We start from the raw sequence: 15,546 nt of genomic DNA on the forward strand, positions 1-15,546 counted from the left end.
AGCCATTACCCTAGCTCAGCTTCCAATGTGCATAAGTGTGCCAGCCGGCTGATTTTCAGCTCACTGGGAGGCTTTGGGAGGGCATTTTTGGCTTCCAGAGAGTCTCCAGAGGGATGGGGGAGGGCATCTGGAGCCTGGAGAGGGCAAAAACTGGGACTACCGGGCCACCAGAGGTTGGGAAATGGGCTGTTTGAGGCCTCCAGAGAGCCTCTAGGGGGGCTGGGGGGTATTTTCACCCTCCCCAGGCATTGAATTATGAGTGTGGGCACTCGTGTAAGCACGATAGCATACATACACATGCTTTTGGCACCCGAGGAAAAATAGATTCGCCATTACTGCCCAATAGTATTGGCCAGGCAATTAACTATATTACAAAGTTTTCTTCTTACAAAACCTGTTCGGTCTTTTTTTCTTTCATCTGCAATTCTACTTTTTTCCTCCCTCTGTTAATGGTCCATTTGTAAAACACTTGCACCTTTTCAGATTGTGTTTCATACTTGGTTTTTATCTGGGCCGTCCATTTCCTCTGAAGGAAAATCATCTTCTTTCTTTGGGCTGCTGCATCTTGCAATTTACTGGTGGCTACTCCAAAGAGAAATGTGATATTGTGTTGCACCCTAACGCTCTATTCCCATCCCATCCTGTCTCCTCTCCTACCTCACCTGTGTCAAGGTTGCAGCTTTTTTGTAGACTATATTACAGAATATATTTTAGTGGAAATAATACTGCCTATTATAAAATAATAATCATACAGACCTGTTCCCAGTTATAATTTATGAGTATATAGGTGGTCCTCATTTAGTGACCATAATTAAGATTGACAATGATCATTCATCAAAGCTATGTGAAACCATGGCTGTGTTTATGATAATATTTTAGCTTACCTTTGCTTTACATATCTGCAAAGGTTGGAAATGCGAGGATTAGTTGCAAAATTACTTTTTCAACATCATCATAACTATATGAGGCAATCACTAAATGAGGACTACCTGTAATAACCTCTCATTATTCATATCATATGAAACTGCACAGTGAATACTCTTAAACCAATTTCCAGAGCAATGAATAAACAGCATGATTATGTACATGGTTATTTATTCAAAAAGAATAAACCGGTTTCATGACACAATATTTTATTAAGTAAAAGTAATACAAAACTCCACCCAAGTCACAAGTATTCTACTCACACTCTAAGTTGATATTGAATTAATTAATCTAATGTAGAAATGAAAGGTTGAATTAATATGGCCATAATATAGAGTCTAATATTGTTTATATTGGTGTAATGTAATTTTTCAATGTAAGGTGGGAAAAAGACAGTTGTTTTTTGAGGTTTTCTTTATTTTGATAATATTACATAATTTTTATAATGGAAGAAAATAAGCCTCCACTGAATGATTAATAGAAAAATAAAAATAAAATTTTAATATGTGTTTTACTTTAAACATGGTTTTAGTGTTTGTACTTATGAATTCTTTTTTATTTATGTTGGAGAAAAATAAAATTTCTATTTGGAAGTATTCTACTCACATTCAACTTTATTTCCCTACTTACAAGTGTTCAGTGTGACCACCACCTGCAGCACAGGCAACATCAGTGCAATAAGAGAATTCCTCCCAAGTGCCTATCAGCATATCATAATCCACTGAGTTGATCTTGTTGTTACTCAATGTTTAAGGTCATCGAGGTTAGTGGGTAGCGGTGGAACATAAAGGTGATCTTTTACTTATCCCAGAAGAAAAAAATCACACATGGTTAGGTCTGGGGATTTCACAGGACAAGCCCAAAGAGCAAGATCTTGCCCCCTCCCCAACGCCAAATGCCTTTTCCTGACTCGCCATTCAAAACTTAGATAACTCCTCTTTCAAATGGTCACTGACTCATTATATCACAATACAGTAATCCCTCGCTACTTCACGGTTTCGTGGATTTGCTATTTCACGGGTTTTCACGGGGCTTAAATCCATTAAAAATTTTGTATCCATTAAAAATTCATAAAATTCTTCTACAGTACTACTGTACTCTATTAAGGAAACTGGTAGGATATCACATGTAGTTCCAGCTGAGAAACGTTATAGAATGACTGTTTAATGGAAAGGGTGGGTTTTAAAAGTCCAAATACTCATTAAATACATTAAAAAATATCTTTCCTCTACTTCACGGAAATTTGTTTTTCACGGATGGTCTTGGAACGCATCCCCCGCGAAAAACGAGGGATCACTGTACTTGAGAACTGAAGCAATGCATCATGAAATCGGTTCATTCTTTTTGAATAATCGTGTAAATAGCAATAGCATTTAGACTTATATACCACTTCATAGTGTTTTTACAAGCCTCTCTAAGTGGTTTACAGAATCAGCATATTGCTCCCAACAATCCGGGCACCTCGGAAGGATGGAAGGCTGAGTCAACCTTGAGCCGGTGGTAATACAGCTAGCTGAAGTAGCCTGCAGTGCTGCACTCTATCCTCTGTGCCACTCCGGCTATATTATCTATATTGATATTTATATTAATATAGATAATATAGATTTATATTAATATAAATCTATATTACTTATTTAAAAATAATCATAATATGGCTGAAGAGACTCACTTTCATGTCACTTACTTTGATACGTCAAGCAGGAAGTCATTCAGTTCCGTCTGTTTGGCCAAACCCTTGGATACCTGATGCAAATGTTGGGAACACTATTGCTTATTTAAGCAGAACAGAATCAGAATGAATCTATAAACATAGCTATTACTTGCCTAGGATTTGCTAAGAAGAAATAAAGCAAGGAAATGCATATATAAAATTCAAACCTCACATATGTTGTACTTCAATTTGAGATTAATTAGGGACATATGTATGCTAATGACTCTAATCATACATTTGAAATTTGACATTGATCTGAAAACTACTCCTTGCCTTCTTTTTTCAGAAAAAAAAGGAGTATTAGCTCAAAATGCAAACCTGCTCTGGACTGATTTCAAATTACAAAGAATTATTAGAAATACACAAATGATTTTTTTTCAAGCATCAAAAACAAATTATATTTTATTCATTGTTTTTTTATACATACACAAACATTACAATGACAAACCAAACAAAGAAAAAAACATAAAACATACATTTGGGAAAATTGCATTCCCTGCTCATTTAAGAATTTTCAATCAGAGAATTTTTCCTTTTCCTTTTTTTTTTGTTAAAGTACTGCTTTGCATTTTTACATTTTTAAATATTTATCCTTGAATTTTATTTATTAATTTCTTTTGTCCTTCTTTCCTTTAGCCAATTATAAAAATTTTCCCATATCGTATAATATTCTGAGTCTTCTTTCCCCTCTAGCTTTTTTGACAGCATATCCAACTCTGCACAAACCATCACCTGTTTAATTATCATCCCTTCTTCTGGTATTGTATCAGATTTCTACTGTTGAGCATATACTATCCTTGCTGCTGTCAAAATGTGAATTATCAAATATAGTACTTCTTTTTAAAATTTCTTATTAAGGATACCCAGTAAATATGATTCTGTGGTTTTTCCCCACTTTTTCCTTTGTTATTTCTTTTATCCATTTCCCCACCTTGTTCCAATAATTTTTGACCCCTGAACAGGTCCACCATTGATGATAAAATGTACCTTTTTCTTTTTTTACACTTCCAGCATAACGGAGAAACATTTGGGAACATTTTAGATTATCTTTCTGGTGGCAAGTGCCAACAATAGAACATCTTGCGCTGGTTTTCCTTGAATGTATTAGATCTGGTTATCTGCCAATTAAAAATCCAAAGTCTTCCCCATTTTTCTAATTCAATTGAATACCCAATTTTTTTTCCTTATCATATTATCATAACTTATCCATATTATCCTTTACAATTTCCACCTCTGTATCGTATCTAATTAAAAGCTTATATGTTTTACCAATTAATTTTTCCTAACTTCCCAAGAGTGTCCTATCTAGGCCTTCCCTTTCCACTTGAAATCCTTGTCCTTTCTTGTCTTTTTGATAAGCATATTTTATTTGAAGATAAATCCACCAATCCAGTCATTTACCTTTTTGTTCCAATTCGGAAATACACAAATGATTTTAAAAGGCCTTCAGATTAATCTCCATTTTTTGCAATATCCAAATACAGTGATACCTAGTCTTACAAATGCCTCATCATACAAACTTTTCGAGATACAAACCCGGGGTTTAAGATTTTTTTGCCTCTTCTTACAAACTATTTTCTTACAAACTTACAAACCCACCACTGCCGCTGGGATGCCCCGTCTCCGGACTTCCATTGCCAGCGAAGCACCCATTTTTGTGCTGCTGGGATTCCCCTGAGGCTCCCCTCCATGGGAAACCCCACCTCCGGACTTCCGTGTTTTTGTGATGCTGCAGGGGAATCCCAGTAGGGGAATCCCAGCAGCACAAAAACGGGCGCTTCGCTGGCAACGGAAGTCTGGAGATGGGGTTTCCCAGCGAGGGGAGCATCGCAAAACAGAGGTCCGGAGGTGGGGTTTCGAGGACTTTGGTGTTTTTGCGATGCTGCGATTTCACTGATGCTCCCTTCTCTGGGAAACCCCACCTCCGGACTTCCATTGCCAGCGAAGTGCTCATTTTTGTGATGCTGGGATTCCCCTGCTGGGATTCCCCTGCAGCATCGCAAAAACACAGAAGTCCGGAGGTGGAGTTTCCCATGGAGGGGAGCCTCAGGAGAATCCCAGCAGTGCAAAAATGGGTGCTTCACTGGCAACAGAAGTCTGGAGGCGGAGCATCCGAGCGGCGGAGGTGGGTTTGTAAGGTGAAAAGCCTCAGGGGAATCCCAGCTGCACAAAAACGGGCACTTCGGCTGGCAAAAGGGGTGAATTTTGGGCTTGCATGCATTAATCACTTTTCCATTGATTCCTATGGGAAACATTTTTCATCTTACAAACATTTCACCTTAAGAACCTCGTCCTGGAACCAATTAAGTTTGTAAGACAAGGTATCACTGTATTACAAAACAAATTAATAATATTAAGTTATTCTTCCTAGGAAAATGAATATTTAATCCAGAGACTTACCTCTATTTGATGCATTGCTATTGAGACCCACCCAAGGTTTGCTACTGCAACCTGAAAAAAACCACAAACTTTTGTTTACTTGGAAGACAATGAAGTTTGTGTTTTGAAAATTCAAGCAACGTTTACTCATACTTGGTTTACGTAAGCAATAACGAAAGGTATGCATCTAGTAAAAATGTTTACCCATTTAAATGACATCTGGATAACTGGGTTACATTATTTATGTTATTTATTTTTCCAATAGAATAGAGTGGAATGGAATGGAATGGAATGGAGTGGAGTGGAATGGAGTGGAGTACAGCAGTGTAGCCTAGTATAGAATAGAATAGAGTAGAGTAGAGTAGAGTAGAGTAGAGTAGAGTAGAATAGAACAGAACAGAACAGAAGAACAGAGTTGGAAGGGACCTTGGAGATCTTCTAGTCCAACCCCCTGCTTAGACAGGAAACCCTACACCACTTCAGACAAGCAGTTATCCAACATCTTCTTAAAAACTTCCAGTGTTGAAGCATTCACAACTTTTTCACTGTTCCACAAGCTGTTCCACTGATTAAATATTACATTTATCTAGCAGAAAATTAAAATAAGAACATGAATTAAAACAATCGTGTTAAAATATCATCATATAAAAGACTATAGAAGTGTGCAAAACATTTGGGAATCATCTTGTCTGAAATATCTCCTACAACAGGGGTGGGCAACAATAGCCTCTGTATGACACATGGTTAGCTCAGGAATTCTAGGAGTTAAAATCCACAGGTTGTAAAGAGATCAGAGTTCCCTGGTCCTGCCTTACTACCATTCTGAAAATGTTCTGATTCTCTTCTACGTATAACAAAAGTGTTCCAAATTCAAAACAGGTAGGGTTGGAAATGTAAATGAAATGCTTTCATTTAATATAGTTGATCTTTCAATACAAGATAATAGCTACTCCCTCCTCATAGTCTTTGTGGAAAGATGGCAGTACTTAATCATATTAGTGTCCAGAGAGAGCCAATATACATTACCTCTGAAATTCCAATATGAAATATGAAAACAAAAAGAAAAAAACTTGATTTAACCGTCTCCTGTTTTATTTGAAATGCAACTCGGATGCTACCACCACAATATCCAAAAATGAACTACAGTGTTATCTATGCCTACAAATAGTTACAAATCCAAGACACACATCTGTAAACTCTGCCCATTATTAATGTGAGAAGTAGGACAGAAGGAAGGGCGATAATGGATAAAAAATCCCTAGGGAATCCCATCTTGTTCTTTGCCTTGCTACAATACAAGTTGTATAATACATCTATGTATCTGGCAAAGATATCTACAAATAAAATGGCAAAGAGGATATAAAGAGGATACTGAAAGCCAGTTTGGTGTAATTATTAAGAATCAACTTTCATGGTAGACTGTAGATTCCCAGGAGAGAGAGAGTACATTCTAGAGAAGCAAGAGATAACTTAGTTCCGATAGTTGGTGTGAGAGAAAAGGTGAATATAGCTCCACCCTAACTGTTCTCAGAGTATATGCACCACTTGCTTTATTTTGGCAAGATTCTGTCCATAGGTAGGCAACCATTAAAAAAGATCTATTTGTAAAAATCATGTCTTTCTTGTTTTTGGAGTCTGACATCAGGATAGAAATCAGGAAAGTGTGAGTTCTAGTCTTGCCTTAGGCACAAAGCCGGCTGTCAGACTTGGGCTAGTCATTCTCTCTCAGTTCAACCCAACCTCATAGGATTGTTGTTCTGGGGAAAATAGGAAGAGGGAGGGATATTAGGTATGTTTGTTTCCTCAAGTTGTTTACAAAGAAATAATAAAAGTGGGATAAAATCAAATAAATGAATAGATAGATAGATAGATAGATAGATAGATAGATAGATAGATAGATAGATAAAAGAAAGGAAGAAAGGAAGAAAGAAAGAAAGAAAGAAAGAAAGAAAGAAAGAAAGAAAGAAAGAAAGAAAGAAAGTGTGTTGATATTAGTGTTGTGCTCCTTCTGCAGACTGAATCCAGAAGTGAACCAAATCTGGCACTACAAATTTCCCTCATGGGATGTTGCATTTTTCTACTCCATGGGGGTGCCAGAGTCATCCTGTACAGAATATACAGTCCCAAAGTCTTTGCACTGGGCATAAGAGGTTTCCTTTTTCATGTATTAAACATAGACTTGACATTGAAATAAGCAGTCATACACTTCTAAAGAAAAAGCAAGGTTGGTCATTGATAAAATCTGCCCAGAGGAAGAAATATAACGAAACTGAACAATGGCAATACTCATTTGTAAGAATCTGCCACATCTTATGACATTATTTGAGGCAAGGAGATAACTGGATCTCATTTGGTGGAAGTTCAACCCTGCATGTGGCATTATCTGACCCTTTGCTTCTATTTAATAACCTTGGTGTGTCTATATAAAAAAATAATCTTTCTTCTGATTGCAACACTGACACAACTGCTAAAGCCAAGTAGAATGATTGTGCAAAAAGCACTAAGGATCAATATCAACTGTATGGCCAAATGAAGGATATTCAACCTATTGTCTTAGGCTTGTCACGTCACTGTATAAAACTTTGCCCCTGATCTAATGTAACTTGGTAATCCCATTTAGCAACTGAATATCCTCAATATAAATTTCCAGCCATCGAACGACATGTTAGCAGTATGGAATTATATATGAATATACTCACTGCTACATTTAAGATTTACCTCTTGATGACTGAGATGGAAAGCTTCATTGCCCCATTTTCGATAAAGCTCCAGGATACCAACTAGATCTCCAAGCACAGTCACGATTGGCAAACAAAGTACAGACTTGATACGAGTCCCTGATTCCAGCCCAGTTCCTTTCGGAAACCGTTCATCCTAGAAAGGCAAGAGCTGTTTTATATTAATGATATAATATTTGGTTCATTTATAATGAAACAGTTTTATTGATAACAGGACAGCTAAATATTTAAGCAAAAATTAACTGATTCTCTCCCAGACTTTCTGTCCAATGCTGAGAAATAGAACTTAGAATAACTTTATTGCTGGGCTGTCAAATTTGTGTCGTCACATGATGTATTGGGACTCCCTCCCCCCATTGCTAAACTGGATGTGGGTATGACCAATGCATGGCACATCTGGCACATCGGCTAGGAGTTTGACAGCCCTGCTTTATTGTCACTTTAAATGTACACTAACCAGCATACATTAAAGTGAAATTTTGTTGCACACAGCTGTCAAAGGGTCACTGCTTCCAATATACACTATATAAACATGACAACAAATAATAAAATAAAAAAAACATGCATGTAATTTAAATTATTGTAATTATTATAATTTAACCTAAAATATTTGATGCTAAATTGTGGCAAAAGAATTGTAAACATTATCATCATCAAGCTTTAACGGCCAGTGCAGAAAGCACATCATGTTGATAAGATAGACTTTTCAAATTAAATGACCTGCATTAGTCAGTGACTTCTCTTCAGCACTATTCGGACACATAAATAGAATGAAGAAAATTCTACACTTATTTATTTATTTATTTATTTGTATTTATTTATTTATCACATTTTCTAAACCACCCTAATTGACCATGTTTGCAATGGACTTAATTGGTTATAGTGAATTTCTCCTCTTTCCTTTTCTGATAGTAGCCCTTAGTTTTTACATCTACCTAATTTTATTTACTGAATGATAATCTTGAATATACAGCATACATTTTTATCAAATAATGCATGCATTTTAGTCCCATTATGATAAAACAGAATTTGCTACCAAACTTTCAGTAACATTATGAAAATGGGAGTTGCAGCATACTTGCATTTGTTATGTAACAAAGGAAATGTTTCTGGAATGTAGATAGTGTAATTGATATAACTAAATTGTTTTTCTAAAACATCATATCTTGGAGGGAAAAATTATTGACATGCAAAAGTTTTGAATGACACTTTCATACAGCTTAGAAAATACTTTTCTGTATGAATTCCTGGATGAGTATATACAACCATTGTATTTTTGTACTACTGAATTGCACCTAAGAAAAATTAAGGGCAGAGAGATTGAGAATGAAAATGCAAATGTAAACTAAGGAATTTGGATACTGGTAGCCATTAAGTGACTGCATTATTTAGTGATCATTTGCAGTTACAACAGCAATGAAAAAGTAATTTTGTGACCCATTCTCACCTGTACAACCTTCATAGCTCTGTAAAGCAAAGGAAAACCTATACATGTCATGAGCACAGTTGCTGTTTTGCTTAGCAATTGATTCACTTAACAACTGAATTACCAGACCTAGTTGCAGTTGTTAAATAAGGACTACTTAAATAGGCAAACTAAAATAGACAAATTTATTCTGGGCGTATTTAGAATGTTGAGAACATATTGTGGGGATATACATTCTCTCTCTCTCTCTCTCTCTCTCTCTCTTTCTCTCTCTCTCTCTCCTTCCCTCCCTCTCTCTCTCTCTCTGTGGGTTGCTCCTGGTTTGGCCCGATTCTAAGAACCAGTGGCACTGGCAATAGGAGACTCCATCCACCCGCCCGGGATGTGCATGCGTGCACACACAAATCGGTAGCAGAGTATTAGAACCCGCTACTGTATATGTATGTATATACTGTATATGTATGTATTGATGTATGTATGTATATATCCATCTGACTTTTTTACACAGCTAAACTCTTTAATAGTCTGTCCATTATTATTTTAAAGAAAGATAACCATTTACCCCCAAAATATCTTCTATTAATAGTGTTTTCTTAGATTTGGCTACATGAGCAGATATTGTGGTGCCATATTTAACTGGTCCTACAGGAACAAGTACTGGTTGTCCATCCTTCATTCTTGGTGGTGTGAACATTGAAAGACTCTGAATAACAAAAGGGGGAGAAAAGAAAGTCCAATTAATTTGTTCCACAATAAATTATTAAACACATATAAAATCAAAATCCAGCAGCTCATGTTCAATGTTTGTGCTGCTAGAAACACCACAAAATTATTGTTTTGTTTCAAGTCGATCACATGCAGCTGATGAAGAGTAACAGATTGCCTATGTGAGTCAATCCATTATTACGTAGATTCTAATTCATAATTAATATTCTACATGATATAATAATCATCTGAAAACTCACAGCTTGTACCTACTTCAGGACTGTATAAACTCATTACAATATCATGTGAACTTAAATATGCAACTATAGAGAAGAAAATAATTAAAAATATAAATAAGCTACATTGCATAGAATACATAGAAAATTGACAGGAGAAAAAGATCCAGTGGTCCAGTGAACTTTAAAGTTCTTGTTTACTTTTTATTTATTTTTATTGATTATTTTTATTTTATTATTATATTTTTTTTTATTTATTGGCAGATGATAGACATGTGTTTATCCCATGCATGTTTAAATTCACTTGGTTCAAAGCTTCCACTACTCAGTAAGGGGAGTACCTAAGGTCCTAATGTTCCCCCTTATCAGTACCCATCTCATGTATATAAACAGTGTTATATCTATACCAATACGTACTTGACAAAATAAGCAAATAAATAAATAATTAAAATGTCATTTGCCAAGTGTCCAAATTTTGATCATGTGATCATGGGGATGGTTCAATCTTAGTAAGCGGAAGGACCAGCCATAACTCACTTTCTTTCAGGGCCACTACACCTTCAATTAGATGCTTAAAAAGTGGTTGTAAGTCAAGGACTATCTGTACTATCATTCTCCCCCCCCCTCCTCCCGTGTGGGCCAATGTATTCTTTAACTGAGTATTTGTTTGGGTTTATTTACTTGATGTCATTTACCTGATGTTCTGTAAACTCCTTACTCTGTAAACTATCAAAAATCACTTCATGGTTGCAGCAGCCCAAAGTCAATAAATACAAGAAATAAATGAAATATGAAAGTGCAAGTGTCTTACAGTGCTCTGGTCAGGGTTCCAAATAGCATCCAAAACTAAATCAGAGTCCAAGGCAAAGTATTCCTCAAACTTTCAATTTATTAACAGCCTTGTTGGCACATCTAAAAGAAACCTGAATCTGAAGTCCCAGGGTTTCTCCATTCAGTTGAAAGTTTAAGCCCTTGTCCCCACCCCCCTAAACCCATCATGTTGACCAATCTTCACCTGCCAACTTGGCAGAAACGCCCATCTCCTTCCATGCAGGTGCTGGAATGCAAAGATAAAGGATGACCTTGACTATCTAGAAAAAAACTATTATGGCTACATGCAGACAGCCCTCCTGCAATTCCCCCTTCCAAATTCCCAAGGCAAAGAATACATTTTTAAAAAGCAGGCAGGCCAAAGACCCCAACTAAAACGGCTTTGCTCTGACAGCTATTATAATTAAGAAGGCTATATTGTTGCTTATCTAAATTCACTTTCACCTGAATGATTTTGATTTTTAATGAAATTACCAAATACTACAATGGGAGCAATACTTTCTGAGCTGGTATCAGTGATAATTATTTAAACCTCATATGAAAGCAAGGGGATCCAAAATATTTGAATTAATTTATATCACCACAAACATTGCAAATCCTCCCCTACAATACTGAGGATCAACACTTGAACACTAGCAAATATGCTTTGGGTGATGAAATCTTGTGTCAATCAATTTCAAAGTCTCACTGTTGAGAATTCAATTAAGACTTATTTTTGTTTATTTGTTTATTTATTTTATTTTATTTTTATTTATTTACTTATTTACTTATTTACTTATTTATTTATTTACTTATTTGTTCAGTCAGTCAGTCAGTCAGTCAGTCAGTCAGTCAGTCAGTCCAAAACATAATGGTTAGGAAGATCAATATTCATAATCTCTTATTCCATTTACATCCTTCACTATTTTTCTCAGCATTTTATCTTGAGCAAACAAATCAAGCATGCATTTCAGATTTATATTATTTCTTTGCCATGTATATGCACAAGTAGACTTACAAACCTAGTGTTAAAGAACATACTTTTTTCTAAGCAGATACTCAACAGTCGCTATTCTGATTCAATTTTAACTCAGTTCTTCTGTATTTTCCTTCTCATTTTCTGCCATTCCAGTCTTATTACCGCCATTCATTATTGTTAAATAACTGAATATTTTTCCTGAATCATATTTATATTTATACATTTCATCAAAATTTACCTTTTCCCCAGAACTCATTTCTGATTTCTCCATTACCTGAGCTTCAATATCCAACCATCGTACATACCAACCTATGGATTCCTACTTACGAACCTACCGAATTCCACTTTCAATCTACTGAATTCCAATCTACAAGCATTTATTCCATTTATAAATCAATTTTATGTTGTACAACTGAAAGCAGTTGTAAAGTACTGGCCTAATATTTGAAATAGAAAAACAGATCTTGCTTGTAAGTCCTAATGATACGTTTGGGTCATAGATTAATGGCCAAGAGTAGTCTTCTTGGTGGCATCACCCAATAAGGTGCATTATCTGAGAAAAGCATGCTGCCTCATTCCCTATGTCACCAATACTCATAGTTTAAGCAACAAAACATTTCAAAGATTCTAGTCTATAGGGACAGATTAAACACATATAATCCAGAATTAATTTACAGTGTTTTATAATTTATGTAATTCTATATTTACTGGGCTTGTCTATAAGAATAATTGAAAAGAGGTTTCATTGCCAATAGATAAAAGTATTGAACAAAAATATGCCAAGAGTGCCAAATAGTTCAATCTAAATAAAATAGTTCTAGTGAAATGACAAGTAATTAATCATGTCAGGAAAGTGAAAATTTAATGCAATATTGATTATGAATGAAAGCAAATATATGTGCCAGAATATGTGATGAGCAAAAAATTCCTGGAGGATGCTCAAGACCAAAAGCTCAGAAGGCTAAATCTCTGGTCCTGGTGACCACCATGGATTAGATCCTCAAATACTGATTACCATAAGATTATGTAGGAAAAATCTAGCTGAACTTCTGAAATCTCCAACTCCTCTACCCAATGTCCTCTGTGTTTATATAATATGGATCTGCTTTAGGGAAACTGTTTGATATTTCCTCTACCCAGTGATGAAATCCATTTTTTTTTACTACCGGTTCTGTGGGCATGGCTTGGTGAGCGTGGTGTGTCTGCCTGATGTAATATTACAATGCAGAAAGAAGGACTGTAATTATTGTAATGAGTGTAACAATGAAAGAATGATTCACCATGAATCTACAAATTGTAATGTAACCTGATTGGTTGACAAATGTATATAACATGAAGCATCTTTGCATAGGTGTGGCTTGGCTTGAAGATATTGTGGCTTGTGGTTTTGAGTAGCTGTGGCTGGAGAGTTATGAATAGTGACTTTTGAATATTGTGAATAGTGATAATGTCTAGAGAGATAGCTACAGTGTAAATAGATAAAATAGTTTTGCTAAGTAAATATTATTTTAAAAAATGTCTGCTGCATTTTTCTTCAATTATCTTTGAAGACCACAGTTCCTGATATCCTGGCTGCAGAAGCTAGAAAAAAAAACATGAGATGGAGATACTTTAGTGGTATTCCTCATTGATCAGGGAAAGGTTTAGCCCAAATCTTGCATAACCGAAGAGCTGAAAGAGGCCGCAACTACGGTATTTATTAATTTTAAAATTATAACCTATCAGTACTGTATCTCAGTGCTTACAATGCATATGCTGCTTTTAGATCCAGGGCTAGAAGTTTCCAACAAGGGGCATCTGCAATACAGATTGATTTAATATGACAATTTGGTAAATTTTACAAAGAGATCATTATAGAGGATTGTTTCAAAAGTGCACAAAAAAGAAAACTGTTTTGATAGTTTAATTCATCAACTACATTTATGAAACTAAGTGGCCTAGAATAGCTATCCTCTGTGAAACTTCATGCAATACCATACACAAAACACCCTGGAAATAAGATTATTTCTATAAATTACAGTTTTCCAAATTTATACTTACATTATTGCATTCTCCGAGGAAATAGAGTGCAAACCCATCAGCCTTTGTAGCTGCCAAAACAATCATTTTAAAAAGTTAAAAATTATGTATGTTCTATTTCTGAATAGAGTGCTTTCCTATTAGCACAAGTATATATTTTAAATGTTAAGCCACTATATAAAACATTAAACGCAAAGAAGTAAATAACAAAAAAATTCCTACATTCATATATTCCATCACATTGGAATATCAATGTTTAAATATCAATAAGTAATTGATGGAATTATACAACAAGTTTGTTAGAGAGAAACAGTTACTGCTTTAAACAAAATAAATGTTCAAATTTATGTAAGCTAAATGCTGACATATTTTACTAATTAAATAATTTACTCACTAGAAACTGAAAAATCATAAATATTGTCATACCCAAAAGAGTGGATTTGAAGTGCTAGAGCTAGAGCAACTTAAGAAAAAAAATTCCAATCAGATTGTTCAACATGCTCCAGACATGTTTACCCCATTACGTCCTGTTAATAGCTTGCAACTTATTTCCTGCTTTGAATTCCAACTTTGTTGGATCCAGAAGTCATTGCTACCTCATTAGTATAATCAATAATGAAATCTTAACTCTGATCTTAACTGTAATCACTTAGGAACAGGGGTGGGTTCTAAATTTTTTACTGCCAGTTCTGTGGGTGTAGCTTGTTTTGTGGGTGTGGCTTCATGATCATGTGACTGGGTAGGAATAGTTTGGCAGTTATGTGACTGGGTGAGAGTGGCTTTGGGGTCATGTGACAAGGTAAGGGTTGCTGGGTGAACATGTGACTGGCTGGGCATAGCCAATTTGACATCATTCAGATCAAGGGTTAGGGTGCCTGGCCTCGGCTCACCTCAAAGGCCTAAAAGAGGTACAATTTCCCTGTCTATTTACTACTATTGAACATCCAGAATATACTATTTAATCCTACATATATATACCATATGTGTACATACATATTACACACAGGCACAGAAAAAGATATATTATCTACTATATATGCTGTATGTGTATGCACACACATGCGCACAAACACATACACACAACTCTTCTAAAACTACTTTCTGGCATACATTTAATCATGACTTCTGTATATTAAAACATTACACATGCTTTCAGATGTTCTCCCTAGCTTGCACATCACTGTTAGAGCCAGGAAATGTCATGGATTAAGTAAAACATGATGAAAAATCACTTAACAATGCTCTTGCTTAGCAAACAAAATGTTGGGCTCAATTGTGGTCATAAGTCAAGGACTATCTCTGCCTTCCTCTGCATGGCAGCCTTGTCCTAGTAACTCCTTCTCCTTTCTGTTCTCTCTCTGTTGGAAATAGGGGGTTGAACTAGATGACCTCCAAGACATCTTCCAGCCCTTGCTGTTTCAAAGTATCTTCTGAAGTCACATCTAGTGGCAGGATTTGTGGTGCTTCCTTCCTCTTCTCCCTCTCTCTCTCTCTTTCTCTCTCTCTGTCTCTCCTCTTCCTTCTTTCCTTCCTTTCTTTTTCTTCCCTTTTCTCTCATGCACAGTGTCGGATTCAGCTTCTGTGCATGCTAAGAAAGAACTTTTTTTAAAAAAAAATTA

At 35.7% G+C, this 15,546-nt stretch overlaps 1 protein-coding gene across 3 annotated transcripts in view; it reads right to left on the reverse strand.

The window, feature by feature from the left end:
- The window catches only part of PDE10A (phosphodiesterase 10A), a 331,061-nt gene that overhangs the window by 54,215 nt on the left and 261,300 nt on the right, over positions 1-15,546 (reverse strand). For all 3 annotated transcript variants that reach the window (XM_070733856.1, XM_070733857.1, XM_070733855.1), the window contains exons 5-9: positions 13,949-13,998; positions 9,741-9,881; positions 7,733-7,888; positions 5,036-5,086; positions 2,609-2,667 (exon numbers count right to left, since the gene is read on the reverse strand). In XM_070733856.1, the coding sequence (XP_070589957.1) occupies positions 2,609-2,667; positions 5,036-5,086; positions 7,733-7,888; positions 9,741-9,881; positions 13,949-13,998 (457 nt within the window). The remainder of the gene's footprint in view (positions 1-2,608; positions 2,668-5,035; positions 5,087-7,732; positions 7,889-9,740; positions 9,882-13,948; positions 13,999-15,546) is intronic.

This window comes from Erythrolamprus reginae, chromosome 1, assembly GCF_031021105.1.
Source record: "Erythrolamprus reginae isolate rEryReg1 chromosome 1, rEryReg1.hap1, whole genome shotgun sequence".
NCBI classification, from domain to species: Eukaryota; Metazoa; Chordata; class Lepidosauria; order Squamata; family Dipsadidae; genus Erythrolamprus; species Erythrolamprus reginae.